Source organism: Aythya fuligula, chromosome 5 (assembly GCF_009819795.1).
Source record: "Aythya fuligula isolate bAytFul2 chromosome 5, bAytFul2.pri, whole genome shotgun sequence".
NCBI classification, from domain to species: Eukaryota; Metazoa; Chordata; class Aves; order Anseriformes; family Anatidae; genus Aythya; species Aythya fuligula.
Genome location: NC_045563.1, coordinates 54,797,266 through 54,816,312, shown reverse-complemented (window position 1 = coordinate 54,816,312; position 19,047 = coordinate 54,797,266). Strand labels below are relative to the sequence as shown.

General features: G+C 37.6%; 1 protein-coding gene across 2 annotated transcripts in view; it reads right to left on the bottom strand.

Annotated features, from left to right (window-relative positions):
• NELL1 (neural EGFL like 1) overlaps positions 1-19,047 on the bottom strand; it is a 286,549-nt gene that overhangs the window by 128,230 nt on the left and 139,272 nt on the right. For both annotated transcript variants that reach the window (XM_032188786.1, XM_032188788.1), the window contains exon 13: positions 11,947-12,072. In XM_032188786.1, coding sequence (XP_032044677.1) covers positions 11,947-12,072 — 126 coding nt within the window. The remainder of the gene's footprint in view (positions 1-11,946; positions 12,073-19,047) is intronic.

Sequence of the window (19,047 nt, the reverse complement as noted above, 5' to 3'; positions counted from 1 at the left end):
AAGAAACCCACTGCTGCCTTTACAAGTATCATCAATAATGTTCAGCTGTGGGTACTCAATCACTGAGAATTGGTCATACATTTTAACAATACCAGTTGGAACGCTGCTCAGTTGCCCTTAAAAAAGGTCCTTTCAGTGTCTTCTGAAAGCATCAGCCATGAAAGATGTATGTATGTTTATGCATTTCACTCTCACTAGTGCCCTAAGCAAACGATTCTGCAAGATAGACAATTTCTGTTACTGTCACACATTAAACATCAGCTAAGAATGTAACTGTTGTTATTTTCATCTGTAACTTTTTCATTTTAATAAGCCCAGTCAGAGGTTCAAGTCTAATGGCAGCAACACACAAAAATACAGAGAAGCCTTCATCATCAGATGCCATATATATTTTACATCAGCTTACAACAGTTACAGAGCCCAGATCTGGGAAGAGAAGTCACGTGGACTGTGGAATTTGAATCTTCACCAGAAACTAAAATAAGCCTCATTTCTTAAGTGTGAAGTGATCAAAAGATAGTTGTAAGTGACGTTAGCATGCCAGGCAGAGAAACAGGGAAATTAACACGCTCTTAATGCATTAAGCTAGAGAGAAAGAAAGAACCCTCATGCCTAAGATTGAACCTCAAGCTGGAGGCCTTACTAGTAATGAAAGATGTCATCCATAGCACAGTGCACTCTTCCTCAAGAGCCGCAATCTGGTCCACACTCAGATCATATGATTGGCTCTAGGATTTTGTCACGATTTGAAAAACTTAAAGTTTCCTGCATTGTTGACAACAATCTGACATATCCAGTTAGCCTGCCTGTGCCTTGGGAGCTGGCAGTGTGCAGCCTTTCACAGAGTGGGGCTCACGCAAGGGCACCAGCCAGCATCTATCTGCTGCACTAGGTCACAGAAAACCTCTAAGACATTTCAACTGAAGATCTCTGCATGTGCAAGCTCTTGGTCCCAAAACTAGAGAGCACTGAAGTGAGATAATGAGTAAAAGGACCTACTTAGAAGAAAAGGATGTATGAATTATAGCAAGATCAGATGGAGTCTATCTTCTTTCTCTCCTCATTTCTATTGAGAAGCACATCTGGACACTGTAAAACCATACAAGACCACTGCTTACCTTTTCTATTCATCTCTTTTAATTGAAGACTCAGAGAGCTGGGGCTGTTCAGCCTGAAGAAAAGAAGGCTCCACAGAGACCTCACTGCAGCTTTTTGGTACTTTAAGAGGGTTTATAAAAAAATAGAGAGCAAATTTTTACTTGGGCAGATAATGACAGGGCAAGGGGGAATGGTTTTAAACTAAAAGGCAGGAGATTTAGATTAGATGTTAAGAGGAAATTCTTCGCTCAGAGGGTGGTGAGGCCCTGGAACAGGTTGCCCAGAGAAGCTGTGGTTGCCCCATCCCTGGAGGTGTTAAAAGCCAGGCTGGATGTGCAACCTGATCGAGGGGTGGCATCCCTGCCCATAACTGGGGGGGGCAGAACCAGGTGGTCTTTAAGGTCCCTTCCAACTCAAGCCATTCTATGATTCTGCGTTTCTACGATTTTGCATAATGCGTTATAGGATTTGTGTAATTCTTAGAAGCATGTATGAAGTGAGGTAAAAGGGCAGAACATTTATTTAGCTCTGTACTGAGTAGATACTGCTAGCACATGCAATAAAGACAATGACATTTTATGTTGTGATGGAATGTGATTACAGTTGGAATGTCTTTGCTTTATTGCAAAGCCACATTTATAGCCTAAGTAAAATATGGGATGCAGTTCAGGACTGGATAGATACCAAGGAATCCATCTGAAAGCAAGGCTCCAAAAACTCAGTGGATTCCTTCGTCCCTTTGCGGACTGCATATATGCATAAATGTGTACATTCTTAACTTACTGCTTGAAGAGGAATTTGCTATGCCAGATATTCCACATACCAATGAAAACATCTGTGCTATTTTAGAAGAAGAAAAAAAAAAAAAAAAAGACAAACCAAAAACTAGCAAAAAGGACAAACATTATTCGATAGTTCAGCATTATGAATGTTTATATACGATATTTTTTTCAGAATAGGACCTTCCATTATGAGAAGCACAAAGGAGTCTAAATCAAATCCCTACAATCCTGAAGATGTTTTGCAGCTTGGAAACTTTTCTTCACTATAAATAAATAAGAAAAAGTATTTTACTCTTACAGATCATTAAGCTCTTATTCTGTTTCACCCTTATACTTTGCTTCAGAGCCCTTTCTGCTATCATCTGCCATGGCAGGAAAGCCTTCCCTAAAACACCTAAATGATATTTTCTAAAAATGAACTTCATTTGTTAACTGTGAAAAGAAAACAATCCAAGCACTGGCAATAAACTAATCGAATGACTAGCGAGGCTGGTTCATTCATTTGTTTAGCTCTGTCCCACTTCTCTGACAGTGAACAATGAAAGTTATTCCTGAGACAGTTACAGATCCCCAATTTGAGCAATTACTGCAAGCAATCATGTAACTGAACTGAGTATTTTCATAGTATGAGGCAAAAAGCCTGCAGTAGAAAGAATGAAAATATTAACTACAAAGTGAGACATCAAAGCATCTCTTTCCCACTCCCTCTGTGCTATTCCCAAAGGCTTCATGTCTTAAGGACCAAGAAAGTCTGCTTGCCAGTGGCAGCTCCTCCACAGTCCTTAAAATTATTTTACCAACCATTCAGAAAGGCAACGTTACCAGAACTATGGTTATTCATTCAAGTTTACAGACACAGGAATTCATTTAAGTTATTGAGGTTATAAGATGTACTAGAATTCACCTCTAAACATTACCCATACAAATTACCTATTTCAGTATTTTTGATGATGGACAGAACAATAAAGGTGTTCCAGAAGCAGTACCAAACCACCCCAAAGGACAGACCACATTGCACACCTTCAGAGCAAGAGAAACTCTGCCCCATCCACTGCTCCCCCATAAACACATTTCTGCTGAATTTTTATTATTACTATTTTATTTAATTATTACTATTTTATTTATATGTGTTATCTGCGAATCCGCAGAACTAGCAAAGCAAGAGTTGGATAATTCACAACACATGCCTAAACAGGGCTTACACAACCCCAGCCACTTCAAACAAAGAACACAGCCATCATTGAACCAGGGTCCTAAGGTCTTTTCAGTATCTAAGATTGCTCAGAAGGCAATTCTTTGATCACTTGTATACAGTAATTGATACTCAAAAATCAATGGTTGTTAATAAAATATTAACTTTTCCCAATCAATATCCACACATCTATAAAATATTCAGCACAGGTACAAAAATGATACCATGCTGAAGCAAGAAATGTTAATGAAATATTTCTGAGTGTAAAATATACACTTAGAATAAAAAGGAAAAAAAAAAAAAAAAAACACGGAAGAACCTTTGTCATACATATTTCTCACTGCCAAAAAAAAAAAATTATCAGACATAAGCACCATGTGCTTCATGGAAAATTCTGTTAAACTTAACAAGCTTCTCATAATTCCTTTGTTTCAGAAATAAAGGCCTTATTCTGCAAATATTAAATCCAAGCAGCAAATACAAGATACAATTGCAGATCTGCTACATGCTGCACATTTCATGAATATGCCTGTTGTTCCTTGGCAGCCTAGTCTTATCTACCATAGCACACTACCTTTCAGGAGGAAACCACCAAGTCATACATCTGTCAAATCCAAGTTAATAGACTGCAAGTCCCTGGTCATTCTAGGACTCTAGCAATGGCATCCCTGATCATTTCCATCGTTTCTTAAATCTTTCTTAAATCAAGGTGGTAGGAATTTGGCACTCCCACACTCCACCAAGGAAGGGCTCCGCTTCCTCAGTGTGGGCTTCTCTGGAAGAGATGTATATGTAAGTGCCATACACTACACAGATTTTGGTCACACCAAACCACAGATGCCACACACAACATATACATAAGCATACTGGAAGACCACTTGAGCCTTTTTTTCTGTAAGATTTCCTGACAGTAGCATGTTAGTCATTACTACTGCAAATAGACCAGCTATATAACCCATTCATGTAGCACAAGAAACACCATACGCAATCTCTGTCTAGCCATTATTCATCCACGTAAAATTTCATCTTCATCTACTTAAGCACTTAAGCAATCTGTTTAAGCAGGAAAAAAAAAAAAAAAAAAAAAAAAAAAGGATATAGCAATTAAAATAGAAAAAAAAAATCTAAACTTCTTTAATACACCAGAAGGATGCTGTGGAGAGAGGGGGGTAGGGGCAGAGCAGATCTTTCCAAGGGGAAAACATGAAGTTAGGATCAAAACTTGGAATACTTGGCCATATTGCACTTGGCCATTGCACTGCTTGGCCATAAACCTAAAAATAGGTTATTTTAGGTTAAAGACGGGAAGAGTAAAGCACATTCATGAAAAGAGGTTTTAAATATTAACAAGGACTGCAAATAGAAAGGTCAAAGCATTCTCCACGTTCAATGAGAATATGACAAAAGGTGATGGGCTTAAATTGTGTCAAGGGAGATTTAAGTTAGCCATTAAGCAAGCCTTTCCAAATGGCTAAGTACAGCGGAGAGAGAAAAATGTTAAGGAATTCCCTGTTTTGTTTTGTTTTTTTGTTTGTTTTTCTCTCCTCTAAGAACTGGTGAGACCAAGGATATTTTAGGTACCGTGGATCCTGCCTTGAGGCAGGGTGGTGAACCGGATGTTCTTTCCATGATTCGGTTATTTCCGTAATTTGATAAGGAAGAGCAACTGAGTGGTTTCTAGAAACAGGATACGGTGTTGGGGAACGTATTCTTGTTTGAACAGATGAGATGACAAGCCCCGGCTGTTAGAGGTCCAAAAAGATCAGAATTTGATTGAACAACATCTTTCCCAAAATCAAGTGACACTCCTGAAGGCATCAACATCTACTGTGGAAGTGGATGACTAAAACATGAGAGCTTTTTGCTTTCGGCCGCTGACACTGATCCAGCATCCTCTGCATGTTTTCAAGACAGCACGTTCCTGCTAACACGTTGGTGTGGTGGCTCTACATTCCAGCTCTCACCTCATGAACCGTTTGTAGTAATTGCTAGGTTTAGGATAGAGATCAAGAACTCACAGACCACAGAAATTGATTTAGTCCTGTTGAATCAAGAATAAATGCTTCATAAAGGAGCTCAGGACAAATGCTGACTGGGTGACATGGAAAAAATTACCCTTACTTGTTCTTTAGATAGGCAGCTTCATTTATGAGTCTTGAATGAGTATTAAATCAAAATCATGATTTTTAAGCCACTGAGCATGCACATGCAATTTGAAATACTAAATTATAGCATATGCACCAGCACCAAAGGCTGCACCTAAGAAATCATGTAAAAATGCTAATTATCCCTAAGTCCAGAAATACAACTATCAGCATGACTTGTGGTCAGCTGTTTAATTAATTTTACTATTAATAAAGTTAGAGAAAATCAATGTGTCAGAAGGACTTGAAAGGATTACCAACTATTCTGGACAAATTAGCAACACATCCATGCCTCAAGCACAAGAAAGCACAAAGATGTTTAATTAAACTATTTACCAGTGAGGAATTTAAATCACTATAAATATTACATTTTGAGCGCATTTTTTCCCAGATTGAAAGCACTTAGAAGCAAATAATATACAGTTCCCCGATGGCATTTTTTAAAGGAAGGAATGTAAAAAATGTTGCAGTTAAATCTACTAAATGAAGGTGAAGTCAGGAACAACAGAACGTAACACAGCATTTAAAAACTAGAGGACAGGTAAATAATTCAATTCCTAAGTAACAAAAGATGTTACAGAACTTCATGGAAAGAAGAAGAAGATTTACAATGTGAAGGTCACGAGGTTACTCAAGGCCTATGCACATTGTGCTTCGATGAATCACTACTGTTTCCTGTGAAAATACTGATCCTTGTTGGTATGTCTGTTTTTCATGCACCTCATTTTTCAGACTCCATTTACTTGAATCTTCCCGTGTCACATTTGTGCCACCATGAATTTGGGTTAGATGATCCACTTCTCCTTACCTCAACTACCCCTTTTCCAAAACAGCAATTAAATACTTATCAGCCGTCCAGGGATGCATTGAAAAGCTACCTTATCCACGTTAATACAGCATTTTCTGACAGTACAAAAGAATTATCCCATTTAGTATTATTATCAATAGAGCTTCCCTGTGGCAAGAGCACACTAGTTATCTCTCTATGGGACTTATCTAAAGCCAAAATGAAAGCAACTGAAAGCTTTCCATTGAGTTAATGGGTTCTGAGTCAAGACCTGTGCGAGTATCAGTCATCTGACACTGATTCACTCTGCTTTTGTTTTCCTGGATTGACTCAGTGCTCTTCTAGTCATCTGTTGACTTGTCCTGCAGAGCAAAGAAATGCTCTCTGATGCAGGCAATACCCACCGGTACATAGATTACCTGCAGCTGAATTTGGCCTCTTTGGGACTTGAAACAACTGCTACTGCATTTCAAGGCACATGAAACTAAGCATTTTCCTTCACAGTTCTGGGAACAGAGATGCTATTGACTGCAGTTCAAACAAAAGAGTACTGCTTAACGCTGAGAGCTAATTCCTGTCCTGCCTTTTAGCACTTGACACATAAGGACCTCAGGAAAGAAGAGACTGGCATCAGAGTGTTTTGTGCCTGCTGAGTTAATACAATCACAGAAACATCCGTTCAGGGTTACTTAAAACCAATTTCCAAATGCATTTGGAGATGTCCAAGTATTGTCCTGATGATAGCTGCAGCAAGACAACAAGCACGCAAATCAAGCTCACAGGACAATGAGCTGTCCTCAGCATGTAGAGGACAGAGTGGACTCCAAAACAAGGAATGCTTCAGAGCAGTACAAATTAATACATTAGCATCAGACAAAATCAGGAGGGTCCAGATCTTATTGAGGTCCTTACCCCCAGCAGTATCCACTGTGCTGAACATCTGCTACCTAGTCTGTAAATGGTGATACATGACTATGACCTAAACTCAATTCATATTTTTCGTAATGTTTCATTTAAAATTATGTCATGCTAGGTTAGATATCCACCACTGATATACTTTAGAAGAGCAACATCTGAAGAGGATGTTGCAACATCACTTCCCCTGAACGTGCCTGAAAGCAATCCCACTACAGATCTATTTTGACTGCCTAATGACCCAAATTTCATGTTTTCAGCTAGCAGACATGTCTATTCTGTCCATCATCTGAATAGTGGTAACATTTATTTACTGATCTTTGAACATGCTAGACCCCACTCAATACTTGGAAAGTCCAAATGTCACAACAAAATATTAACGTTTCTTTCTTGAATGCTAATTTAGTTCACCAAAAAGGAGGAGGTAGAAAAGAGGGTCAGTAGATTAGATTGCAGTAATAGCACTTTCTTTCCAAAAGTGACTATATTATCAATTGGCCGCCTAAAAGCTTCTATTCAGGTCTTTTTCAAACACACACCATGGTTCTGGATGAGAGGCCAGGAGCCTGCCCTTTGAGATTGCCACTTTGCCACTGTGATGCTTGCTGCATTATTAGTATTATTATGGGGTCAAATACACCATCTTGAACCTGACAGGTAAACTCCAGCAACAAAAATCTCAAGGCATCAATTTCAGTGATAGCAAACAATTTGAACAATTTTTGCTCTAACAATTGCAGGAAATTTCCGCAGTTGAGTTGCTTTTCTTGAATGGGGGAGTGGAAGAAGAAAGAGCAGGAGAAGGGAGCTGCTGGTTTTTTTCCCCTTGAAATTTAGATTTTGCAGAACTCCACATCTGTCTATGCTTTAGGCACAATCCTTCAAATATGCTACATTGGAAAGATTGCTATGTATGCAGTATGTTCACAGCCAACATACTGCACAAAGGCTTGTTCTGAAAGGGCATTGTATTCAAAACTGAATGCTCCTCCAGAAAGTACCAAAAGGGGCTTATGAGATGATCCTTCCAAACCATTAGGTTTTCCTACTTCCTTTTGCCTATCCATACTGTAAACCAAAATAACATATAAACTACAGATTAACAAATATTTAAATTCTAAGTTGTTTTTTTTTTTTTTAATCTAAACAATATATTTCTATATAACATCAATTTTTCCATAGGATGAAAATGCAAAGTAAATTATTTTCAAAATACTTGCTGTTTCCATGGTAAATAAAGGCTTGTCTTTTCCAAGTAATGTTTTAGTGACTCTTGCTTAAAGAAGCCAAAGGTAAGAGAAGTTCTGTCAATGTTATCACAAAATGAGGACTGAGAAAGGGTTAAATTGGAATTAGATGATCCTTGAGACCCCTTCCAACCCAGGCCACTCTGTGGTTCTCTATTAAAGGCCAGGTATTTTTATCATCCTCACAGAAAATGCCAGTAATATGAATAAACTGATGAGACTCATCTACACCATTTCTTCTTCATGTCACCACAATATATCTAGTTCATATGGATAACTTAAAGCCTATTATGATAAAACAGCATTTGCTCACTTGATTCAATGGCAGTGAGGCATAAAAACAATATATTGTTTCTAGCTGAAGAAGAACAGACCTCCACACACACTTGCAAAATCATACCAGAGAACAGCTGCAGCTCACTGGAAATAAAGAGTAAGGGATTTTTAATATGAAATTTATAATGTTTTCAAAAAGCATTTGAAGCAAACACCCATAATGCTATGTTAGAAAAAAGCAATCCAAGAGAACTTATTTTTCAACAAGCAAGAATAAAAAAAACCTGTGCAAGTCAATAAAATGTTTTAAATCGGTAGATTCCAGTAAACGAGAATATCCAGAGCAGCAAATCTTGCTGCCATTTTCAGAATGGGTAAGACTGTGATTTACCTGAGAACAGATAAACAACCTGTCAGTGTCATGCGAAGAGAGCAAAAGAAGCTTCCTGTTCAAAGGTAACTTCTCTTAATAAAACCATCTTTCACTGAACAACTTAATTAACAACATTCACAACTCCAAGCTCCAGGAATAGGAAAGCACAAAACCATAAATAAATCTTTCTTTCTTTAATCTACTTTTCTTGGTCCGAGCTATTGCTAGGCAGATTAACCTATCACAAAATAGCATGGGGTAAACCTCGGCACACCAGGCCTTTTGCTTATGCAATACATAAAATTGATTATACACAAATATATCCACTACTCATTTTAAATCGTATTTCAGATTTTAATATAATTTTAGACTTCATTCAGAATATTATTTTTGTTACTACTTTGTCTGTGTGACTGCTTTTGCTAAGGACTCAGCATAGCTTCCAATACAGTAGCTTTTTTACAGATAACATCGGGAAGTTACTGTCCCAACAGTTCTTACGATCAGAACCAAGAAACATTATTCAACAAATGTTTGGAGGAAGAAGACAAAAAAAGTTTAATCAACAGCGAAACAGTACAAATGTGTTTAATTTGAAAAAGGACACAGGAAACAGAGTATTTAAAATTCAGCAATATGCAAATTAAACATCTCATTTTGCTCAGTGCAAGTTGACCTAGCGTTTCAATTTTCACTTCATTTCTTTTTGAAAAGATAAAAACCCCAATATCAAATTGAAATACGCTGTTCAGTTCAAAAGAAGTGTTTCTCACTTAAGCCTTCCACAAATCACTGCTTCTCAACTTCTGAAAGCCACCAGAGCAAAGGGGCCAGCAGGCATAGGGCTGGCTAGAAATACAGAACATTCTCAAAAGCCCACACCTTAAGTCGAGGACTCTTTGTACCTCGATGAATTAGAGTCAGTCTTCCCAAAGAATGATACCTCTTACTCTGGAAATATCTCTGCTTTTGAGTCAACATAGCGTAAAACGCATGCAAAGCAGTACACATGCCTTAAGCATTTACATTTGAAACTTGTTAACCTTAATCTTGAGCCCATTACAGCCTGATCCCACATAAACAATATTCAACTGCAATCTGAATGTTAATTCACTCAGCTTTCAGATTTGTCCCCAAATGCATAGTTCAATAAAAACATAATTTCTCATTTCTTTTGAATAAAAAATTAAAAATGGAGTAATAGCTAGAATCCAGTTTGCTCGTGTCTGCTACACAATGGTGCCAGCATGAGAGGAAACTAGTTAAGTATTTGCTACCTGCTTTTTTCTTCTATTGCACTCTTATTTGAAATACATTTGTTCTTGTAACATACTATTATTCATGGATACAACAGACAATGAACCAAGATTCTAAGTTATATTACATACTCGCTGTACTTTGTAACTGTGATGTCAAAAGAAGTCATTTTAGTAAGATTATAAAAACTGCAAGAAATATTTATCTCACTCTTTCCATTATTTCTTTCTTATACAAGTCCTTTTTTTTTTTTTTTTTTTTTGTGGTTGCATGCATGCACATTAAAAGAATGTTCACCAATTACTTTAAAGCAACTCATCTTACTAATGCACAGGTTTGCTGTAAATCACAAATAACCTGCTTTCTAAAAGATTTGCATGCTTAATGACACTGCCTTGCCAGAAGGAAAGGAACATTAGAAAATTAGTAGCGCATATATGAAAAGCAAGTGGCAATTATCAAAAACACTTTCCCCATCACTGAAGGCTGCTCCCTCACACAGCAGTCACACACAACAAAGTTTAAGTTCTGAAACTTTTCTGACATGTAAAAGATCAAGAAAAACTCCAAAGACAGAACGTATACAGAAATAATGACTCTCTGGGCCAACTAAGAATCAGTTTCCTGGCAACTATTTAGTATCAGCCTCCCTCGAGAGGTGAGCAGAACCTCCTGAAGTTTTTATGAACTACACCATCATGGCTCCAAGACATACTGTCATCATGAAAGTCAACATTTACTATGACCTTCCCTAAGGACAAGAAGAGCATTACAACGTAATTATTCTGGGCTGGAAATCGTTCTCATATTGAATACTCCTGTGCCATCCTTCCACTTGAGAGAATAGCTCACCTAACACAATTCTAAACCTGGTATTGTGTCAAGCTTGCTTATTTCCATTTCAATAAATTTGTCTGATATTTTCCTTCCTTGCCAGACAGGTGCACCATGAAAATAATGCTGAGATCAGCCTTTCTGGAAGATTGTGACTGACATATGTTATACAGTTAAGTATAGTTGACCAAGGCATTTCAGTAACTTCTCACATTTTCACTAAAGATTGCCAGGGAAGGTTTCTTAAAAACCTGTAGATGGAAATGAGACCTATCTGCCTTTCCCTAAGAATTTTTAGAGCTCATTTTGCTTACAAGTATTTAAAAAAAAAAAAAAAAAAAAAAAAGTATCATTGGATTAGTTATCTAATGCTAGCATACCACTTCTCTTTTCTAAATAATGTGTAGCAGGCCTGGAGACATTAATTCTCAGCATTAAGAGCAACAATTTTCACACCACGTAATGATACATTTTTACTTTTGCTTTTATATATTTATCTCAGCTTTGTCTACAAAAAATTTCCTCTTAGCTAATTTCTGATGTTTCAATCTATTGACCGGTTTATATGTAATAAAACATCATTTCTTCTCACTATGCATGAGCCCTTTTCATGTCCTTGCTATAATAAAGCAGGTCCAATGGTTTGGGTGAGTTATTCTCCCATGAAGAGGCAGGACTGAAACTTTGGAGTAAAGGTGATGGGCACATCAGTGCTAGGAACCTGACATGATCTGATCTCCAGCTGCCCACCTCATATGGAATCCAGAGGTAGGACATGAAGGGACAATGTTCTGGTCGACAACAGCACTCAGGTGCAGGTATCACAAAGCTTCCTGAGCCACCCTCCAGTTAATCCCAAGGGGCACACACATAAGAAATGTACCTCATACCATTTTTATCTATCACACTTGTGTCAATTACACCAGCCGTGGATCAACAAGAACATTGCTTCTGGTATGGCCCGGGGAATTATTAGGAAGTGAGGAATGCACAAAGCACACGGAGTATGATAACACTATTGCTATATACATAAGAGCTCACCTGTACATGAGAAATCATCTACTCGGACATATCCCTTGACACAGTCACAACGATAGGATCCGGGCAAATTAACACACACAGTGTTGGCATGACAGTAATGCATCTTGGCAGCACACTCATCAATATCTGCAGGGAAGAAGAACCAAGGAAAGTCACAGTCAGGCTCAGTTAAATAAATAATATGACATAACATTAGAGTAAGAGAAGATAAATTTCATTTACAACTCCAAACGTGATCTGGTTGAACTCCAGCATTAAAGAACAAAGAACGAAGCAAATTTAGTGGAAAATTATTTCTTAAAGTATAGTCAAAAGTCCTGCAACACAGTAATGAAGGGGTTCCTTCCCTTGCTCTTAATAAAAAATTTAAAAATATTGTTTCTTAAATTAAAACTCTGGAAAAAGTAACATGAACATTTTTATATATAAATTAAAAATAAAAATGATGCAGTTTTCAAACGCATAAATCAGTATCAGAAATAAGCAACACTGAAAATCCTAACTCTGACTCATAGGTAGCCAAAATTATTAAGGCGTGGGAACTCTGCACAACATAATACTGGTTATAGTGCTGAACAGATATGGCATGACTACAAGGCACATTCAAATGAAGAGCTGATCAGTGAGTATTCCAGCTGTCTGTGAAACAAACTTCTGCTCCAGGAACAGAACAGCACTATTACTGAACAGCACTCTGCACTGCTTCCACGTCCCACACAGGCAGAAGATCAAGCCAGATGCCTAAGACCATTTTCCATTTTTAGCTTTCCTTACATTATCCCAATACAATACAATAAATAAATAAATAAGGATGACTTAGGAATGGCAGTAATTTCGCCTCATATCTGTTTGCTTGAGCAATCTCTCCTGCTATTGCAAACCCAAAATTCAAAATTATTGTTTTCACAATGGAGAATAAGCCTATCATTTACTACCCTGTCTAAATATCCCAAAGTGATACTGTAAACTGTAAAATATTCTCCCTTCCTTCCCCACAAAACCAGATATTATACTGAAGAATTCTTTTTTTTTTTTTTTTTTTTTTTTCCTCAGCAAGATAGATTTTCTGCTTAGTAGCACAGATTTTACATAAAGTAATTCATGGCTTTCAAAAGATTAATTCTAGTATTACACATGTTCACACAAAAGAAAAAAGAATCAGGCTCATTTTTCCCATATCTCCTTCTCCTTGTTATTGATTGCTCACACTCAAGAAAGCTAGTAACTAATAACAGAGCTGGAGAACTTCCTTAGTTGGTGAGGTTCCGATGAGCTGGTCACCCCACAGTGTGGTATCCTAACACACCCCTCTGCAAAGCCGCATGCAGACACCAAGCTACAGGCTCCCCTAGCCTTCACCACACAGTGCTGATTGGGGTTAGTACAACGTCATCAGCATTTAATCTCTGAAGAGGGGCCTTAATTGTCCAAATATTGAGTTAGTTCAATTGCTTAGTTGCTTAAATGCAGGTAACCTATTTAACTTCTCTGAACAGCAGTAGCTGCAGTTGAAATACACCCAGGTTTTCCAGCCTTGAAAGCAAAACCCATGCCAGCTCTGCTTATGCTTTCTATACACCACAGACGTCTGTCCAGTAGAAACCATGAACTAAATCACTTCGCACTGGCCACCAAACAGCTGTCAGTTGGGAGTGATTTCCAACTGCTACCAACTTGGGCTGAATTAGAAATGATGGCCTGGAGGCAAGACTTTGTATACCACTGCAAACACCTTGAACTACCTCGCTCCTGCATTTCTGTTGTTTCTGTTGCTGTGACACTTGATGAAATGAATTTTAAAAAGTCAGAGGCATCAATATACAGAAGATAAAAGCCAAGAAAAATCCTCCCACACGTCTTGTTATCACACCACCGAGTGCCATAGCCACTTGGGAAACACTCAGGTGTTGATGTGTGTTCACACTGTTCTGCTTGCAGACTCTTTTTAATAGGCTTTTGGAATATAGCTTTGAGGAGTTTTATTCTTGCATATCTAATAATGTTCTGGCATTAAAGGGAGTGGAACGAAAAGATGTCTGAGAATAAATCTATAATATCTAAATAGCAATGAATTCTTTTGAAAATTAACGTGATGTGCTTCTACCTTCTATCCCCAGCTTCCTCCCCAAATTCACCGGACAATAATCCTCCTCTTTCTTCCCCCCAAAGAGAAGCGAGAGGATTAAAACTCTCAAAGGTGGAGGAATTGAACTGTAACACCAAATATGAGAATTCCCAGGTATAAAAGAAAATCCACAACCGATATGAATTTCTCAAAAGGAGAATAAGAACTTGAATTGATGGCTTAACTATAAATAGAGGAACTGAGAACAACCAACACTGGGTTACAGCAGAAGTCCTTGAGTCCAAGAAGAACTGGGCCTAACAAAAGAAGCAGAAGGAAGAAAAGACCCCTCTCTTCAAACTTTGCTCATTTAACTCTTTTCACAGTGTTTCTCTGTGCATTTTCCACATATCCTTTCAGTATTTCACATTTTCTTTTACCTTTGCAGTATTAACCTTCTACTAACACACGTGTTTCCTTTATGGAGAATAATACTGAGAGGTCAAAACCAGCAGTAGTACTTTGTTGTTAAAGCCTGAAGGGCAATGCTAAAGTCGTTGTTTTAGGCCACAATTTTACAAATTCTTGTAAAAGGTTAGGTATTCATCACAAAAAGCTTTGGGTTTTTACTTAATATTGTTAGAGTAAAATCTATAAAGCACACAGTGGTATATACCAGCTCAGTTGTAATGGAACTCAAATTGTGATTCATGAGTATAGATTGCGTGTCACATTTGAAATATTAGAGCTCATCTTCTAGTGGTCTTTTGAGGTGATAAAAATACATGATTAATGTTTCTCTCCAGATTGGTGAAGTAGTTTGTTTTTCTTTTAAAAAGGTATACTTATGGTCTTTAAAATGAGACTTGACACAGCATAATGATCATTCACATATCAACAGCTTCCATCTACATAAGCTGCTTCTTTGCAACAACAAAGGCATTTGGGCTTCAGCTTTTCCATAAGGACTGTTACATTACAGAGTAGGTTGGTTCAGTGAGTGCTGTTCTACTGGCTTCAAGGGTTTCCTTAACAGTTACCCAAATAGTGTTTATTACCTACACCGAGCTCTCTCTGCTGCTGTACTCACCTACCCTACAGCTAATCAGGAATCACCATTACTCCTTACAGTTCTAAATAGTGTTCATGAACTTAAAAGGAAACATACGCATGTTATGTTCTATCATCAGTGTCAGCACACCCAGCAATGCTCTGAGTGCACTCTGAGTACAAAGCACAAGAACCTTACCTCAGTGGAGCTACCTGCTTAGCACCTGATATAATTTTTTTTGCTTCACCAGAAGCAGTTGTCATCTCATACCAACCAAAACAAGACAGAAATACAATACAAGTTGTGTTATGCCTTGACACACGATGGTACTGCCTCTGTCTGACATACAAATCACAATTTGGGGCAAAAAAAATGGCTGTTCAAAGGAAAATGAATTTTATTTCTATAACAAATATAACTAAACCAAAGTAAACACTTCTGATTAAACTATTTGGCTTATTAAACTGCAAAATGAAATAAAAAAGACATTTGGTGCATGTACACTCTGCACAGAGGAAGGAAAGAAAAGAATAAGTTAAAACTTTGCTGCATCACAGAGATAATAAACAGGAAAAATGAACACTTCGGATGTAAAGGTAATTTCTGAGCATTTAAAAATAAATAAATAAAATAAAAACAAGAAAAGAAAAAGCTTTCACGCAGGGAAAATGACCAAGCCTACCAACCCACAGCCAGTGAAAGAGTTTCTCGTCTACACACATACTTCATAAACTTTACAAACCACTTGACCCTCTTCATGTCCCACTTGGAATCCTATTGCCAAATATTTAAACATAGATTACAAATAGAAACCAAATCACAACTAGAGGTTCTTGTCTCCATTTGTCCCCTCCAACAAAAGTCACATCAAGCCCAATTAATCTCTACTGTAAATAGGGCATAGATCCTGTTAATAGTAATGGGAGTTTCCGTTCACCCAAAAGGGGAAAGAGACCTACTCTTTTTTAAACTGTCAGTCCTGTAACCACAAATGAGCAATCTTGGAAACAATGCGCTCTGCATCTGCTGTTGCAAATGACTGTTTGTGTGCTTTTTATAATAATCCATTTGGACATTAGCGGTATCATCAACCATTGTTTGGGGCTTCACAGTTTAAATAATGGAAGACAATGATATTCAAATCAAAACAAAATGAAACCAACTATGCAGTGTTCCAGAGCATTATCAAATGATTTATTTGGAAATCTGTTAAGTATCAGAATCAATTACTCAAGTTGCAACTGTCTTGCATTTACTTGCTTTCTGGCTGGAAAGCAAATTTTCCCAACTTTAATTCCAATTTTCAAGCACTCTGTAGTGAAGAATAGACAGAAAAGGAAAGTTGAGAATAAAAGGACAGCTTTTCAGAAAGCTCTGACATCTAATTCTTGATTCCTTAACAGAAAACATTATTATTGACGGGGGCCGGGGCGTGTCTCCCCAGCCAGCCCCCCTTTTATACAAGTTATTACTAAACCATGATTTCAGCTGTATTTAACTCTACTCTAAATAATCTACATTTTTCAATATGTGAAACCAACCTCTGTTGTTCTTTAGATTTTAAATCTTACAGCATATTCACAAGCTGATGGAATCAAATAAAACAGAGTTTTCAAAATAGCAGAGCACAACAGCAGCGGAGCAGAAGAGAGGTCCTAAAATTTCAGTCACCCTATGCTTATGCAAAAACAAACACATCCTGTTTTCACTCTACTGACTTAGGAGTTCCTTGTTCATTATATGTATTTTTTGCTCTCTGAATTCTCCCTGATTCTGTTCTCTCCCATTTTCATCTCCTTTCCGCTGCCAGACTCACTGGACTTCAGCTCTGCTTCTCTTTTTTTCCCCTCTGCTCCTATTGTCTTTTGCATATATCTCACATAACCAATACTCATTTGCTGTTGGTTTTTGGTTTGTTTTTAACCTTTAGCACAGGATTGTTTTTGCAAACTGTGCAATGCAACCCTCCGCGAAGAGATTTCAGGGAACCATAAAGCAAGACAGAGCAGCAGTCAGCAGCTCCCTGTGAGCTGGCAGCAGCTCAGGTTCCCTCAGTCAGAAGAGTAAGAAAAAAACTAGTTGTTAGCTGCCAATGTTTAAGCTAGCCTTACACCCATTTACCAACCTGGACTCCTGGGTAGCGATTCATCTCCTCCAAGGCAGGGCAGCGCTGCAAACAGACAACCCTCACCATTCCTGGCTTAGAGGGATGAACTTGCTGTCCAGTTACAGACAGGGAAAAAACTCCTAACAAAAGCAGATAAGTCAAAGGAAAATCTCCATTTCATCAAGGCTGAGAAATGTTACCCTAGCATCAAAAGTAAGTAGCTAGCTGAAAATGCCTCCGTAAATTAGGGTTGGCGTAGCATCACCTGGGAATCCATAAGCAATATAATAACTATAAATATAACATCAGAAAGTACTATCGCTTTGAGAGCTTCATTAAAACGATGTACCCTCTTCCTCTGGGCAGCATAAAAGTGCTTTACACTGATATACCTATTTTACGATCAAGACAAGTATCAGTATTCCATATCTGCTTTCTATCAATTTAACTGCCCCTCTAGGGATTACAACTGTATAACTATCAGGTTAAACACAAAAATAAGCATTAAAAAACATATTCACATGCAAATCACACTTGAATAGTCATACTTTCCAGAGCAGAGCAGGCCACGTCTGAACTAATGTAACATTCCTGAGAAGGACAATAGGATATTCAAGTAAAGTCACCTCCTGTCTCCACCCCAAAGCCCCAGCTGTTTATTTTATCACTTTTAGGCTTAAATCTTCTACCATGCATACTCTAGCAAGTGACTAGAATTCACCAAGATCACAATATGAGCACTCTTTTGGTACATCTTTTCCAGCTACATTAGAAAAGCATCCACACAGCAGTCATAAAGTGGTTGCTTTCTAAAATCCCCTCTAGTGAAATTAAGCCCTAGACATTAAAGTATTGCTTAGGCACAAGATGAGCTCCTTTTTACCATCCCTGATAATGCTTTCACCAATATACAAATGATTATTCTCATTGCTTTATGTTATACTTTTTTTTGCCTTAAAAATGAAAATAAAAAATAGAGCTTCTCATAACCTGAGTCCTCACTAATGTGACCAAATCTTTGGAGCCAAGGTATTTCAGCTACAGTATTTTTTCTCTTCATTCCTCAAAATACCACAATCATATGATCAAAGTCAGTACAAGACTCTTTAGTGCTTGCTGTCCAGACTATCTAGTGTCCCTCTAGTTAGAAGATTTTTTCTTTTACAATTCTACTGAATTGGCTCCTGTCAGGCAAACTGAAAACTTGTGGTTCCACTCCTCCCTTGTATTTTCCATCATTAGGTTGGCAATTTACGGTGTATTATTAAATGTCTGTGTGGTTGGTTTGGGGGTATGGCCCTCAAGAGCCTTGACGTGTCCTAGGATAAAAGCTGTCTATTAAACCGAAGTTTCTGCAAGAGATCATTTAAATCAGTTAGAAAGCTGCCACTGACATGTTAATAGTGAAGAAAATAAAAACAATGCATTACTTGTAACAGAAAGGAGTTGTTTTCTTAACCCTAAGTGAATGACTTCATTCATTTGATAAATATATTAACAGAAAATGTTCATTGTCTTATGTTTTTTTTCTTTTAATGTGTGCAGCTATAGTTCTTAGGGACAGTTGATAATTTATTCATAAGGCATCTCTGACAGTTGCAAATAAATTATTTTTTAAAATATTCAGTCAGATTTCACGTATGATAATGTAGTTTAGAGAACACATCAAAAAAAATAATCACAAAAAGCAGAATGGAACATTTGGGGGAACAGGTTTTGGCTAACAGCAGCATCTTTGTCATTCGCTCAAACATGCCAAAGCAAGTAGCAAAAACAAGTCAAGATTCATCTTGTATAACAGCAGACACTATGATGTTTAGAATTTACTGGAATCCAGATTGCCTTACCCTGGATTATTCAGCCTTTTTTTTTTTTTTT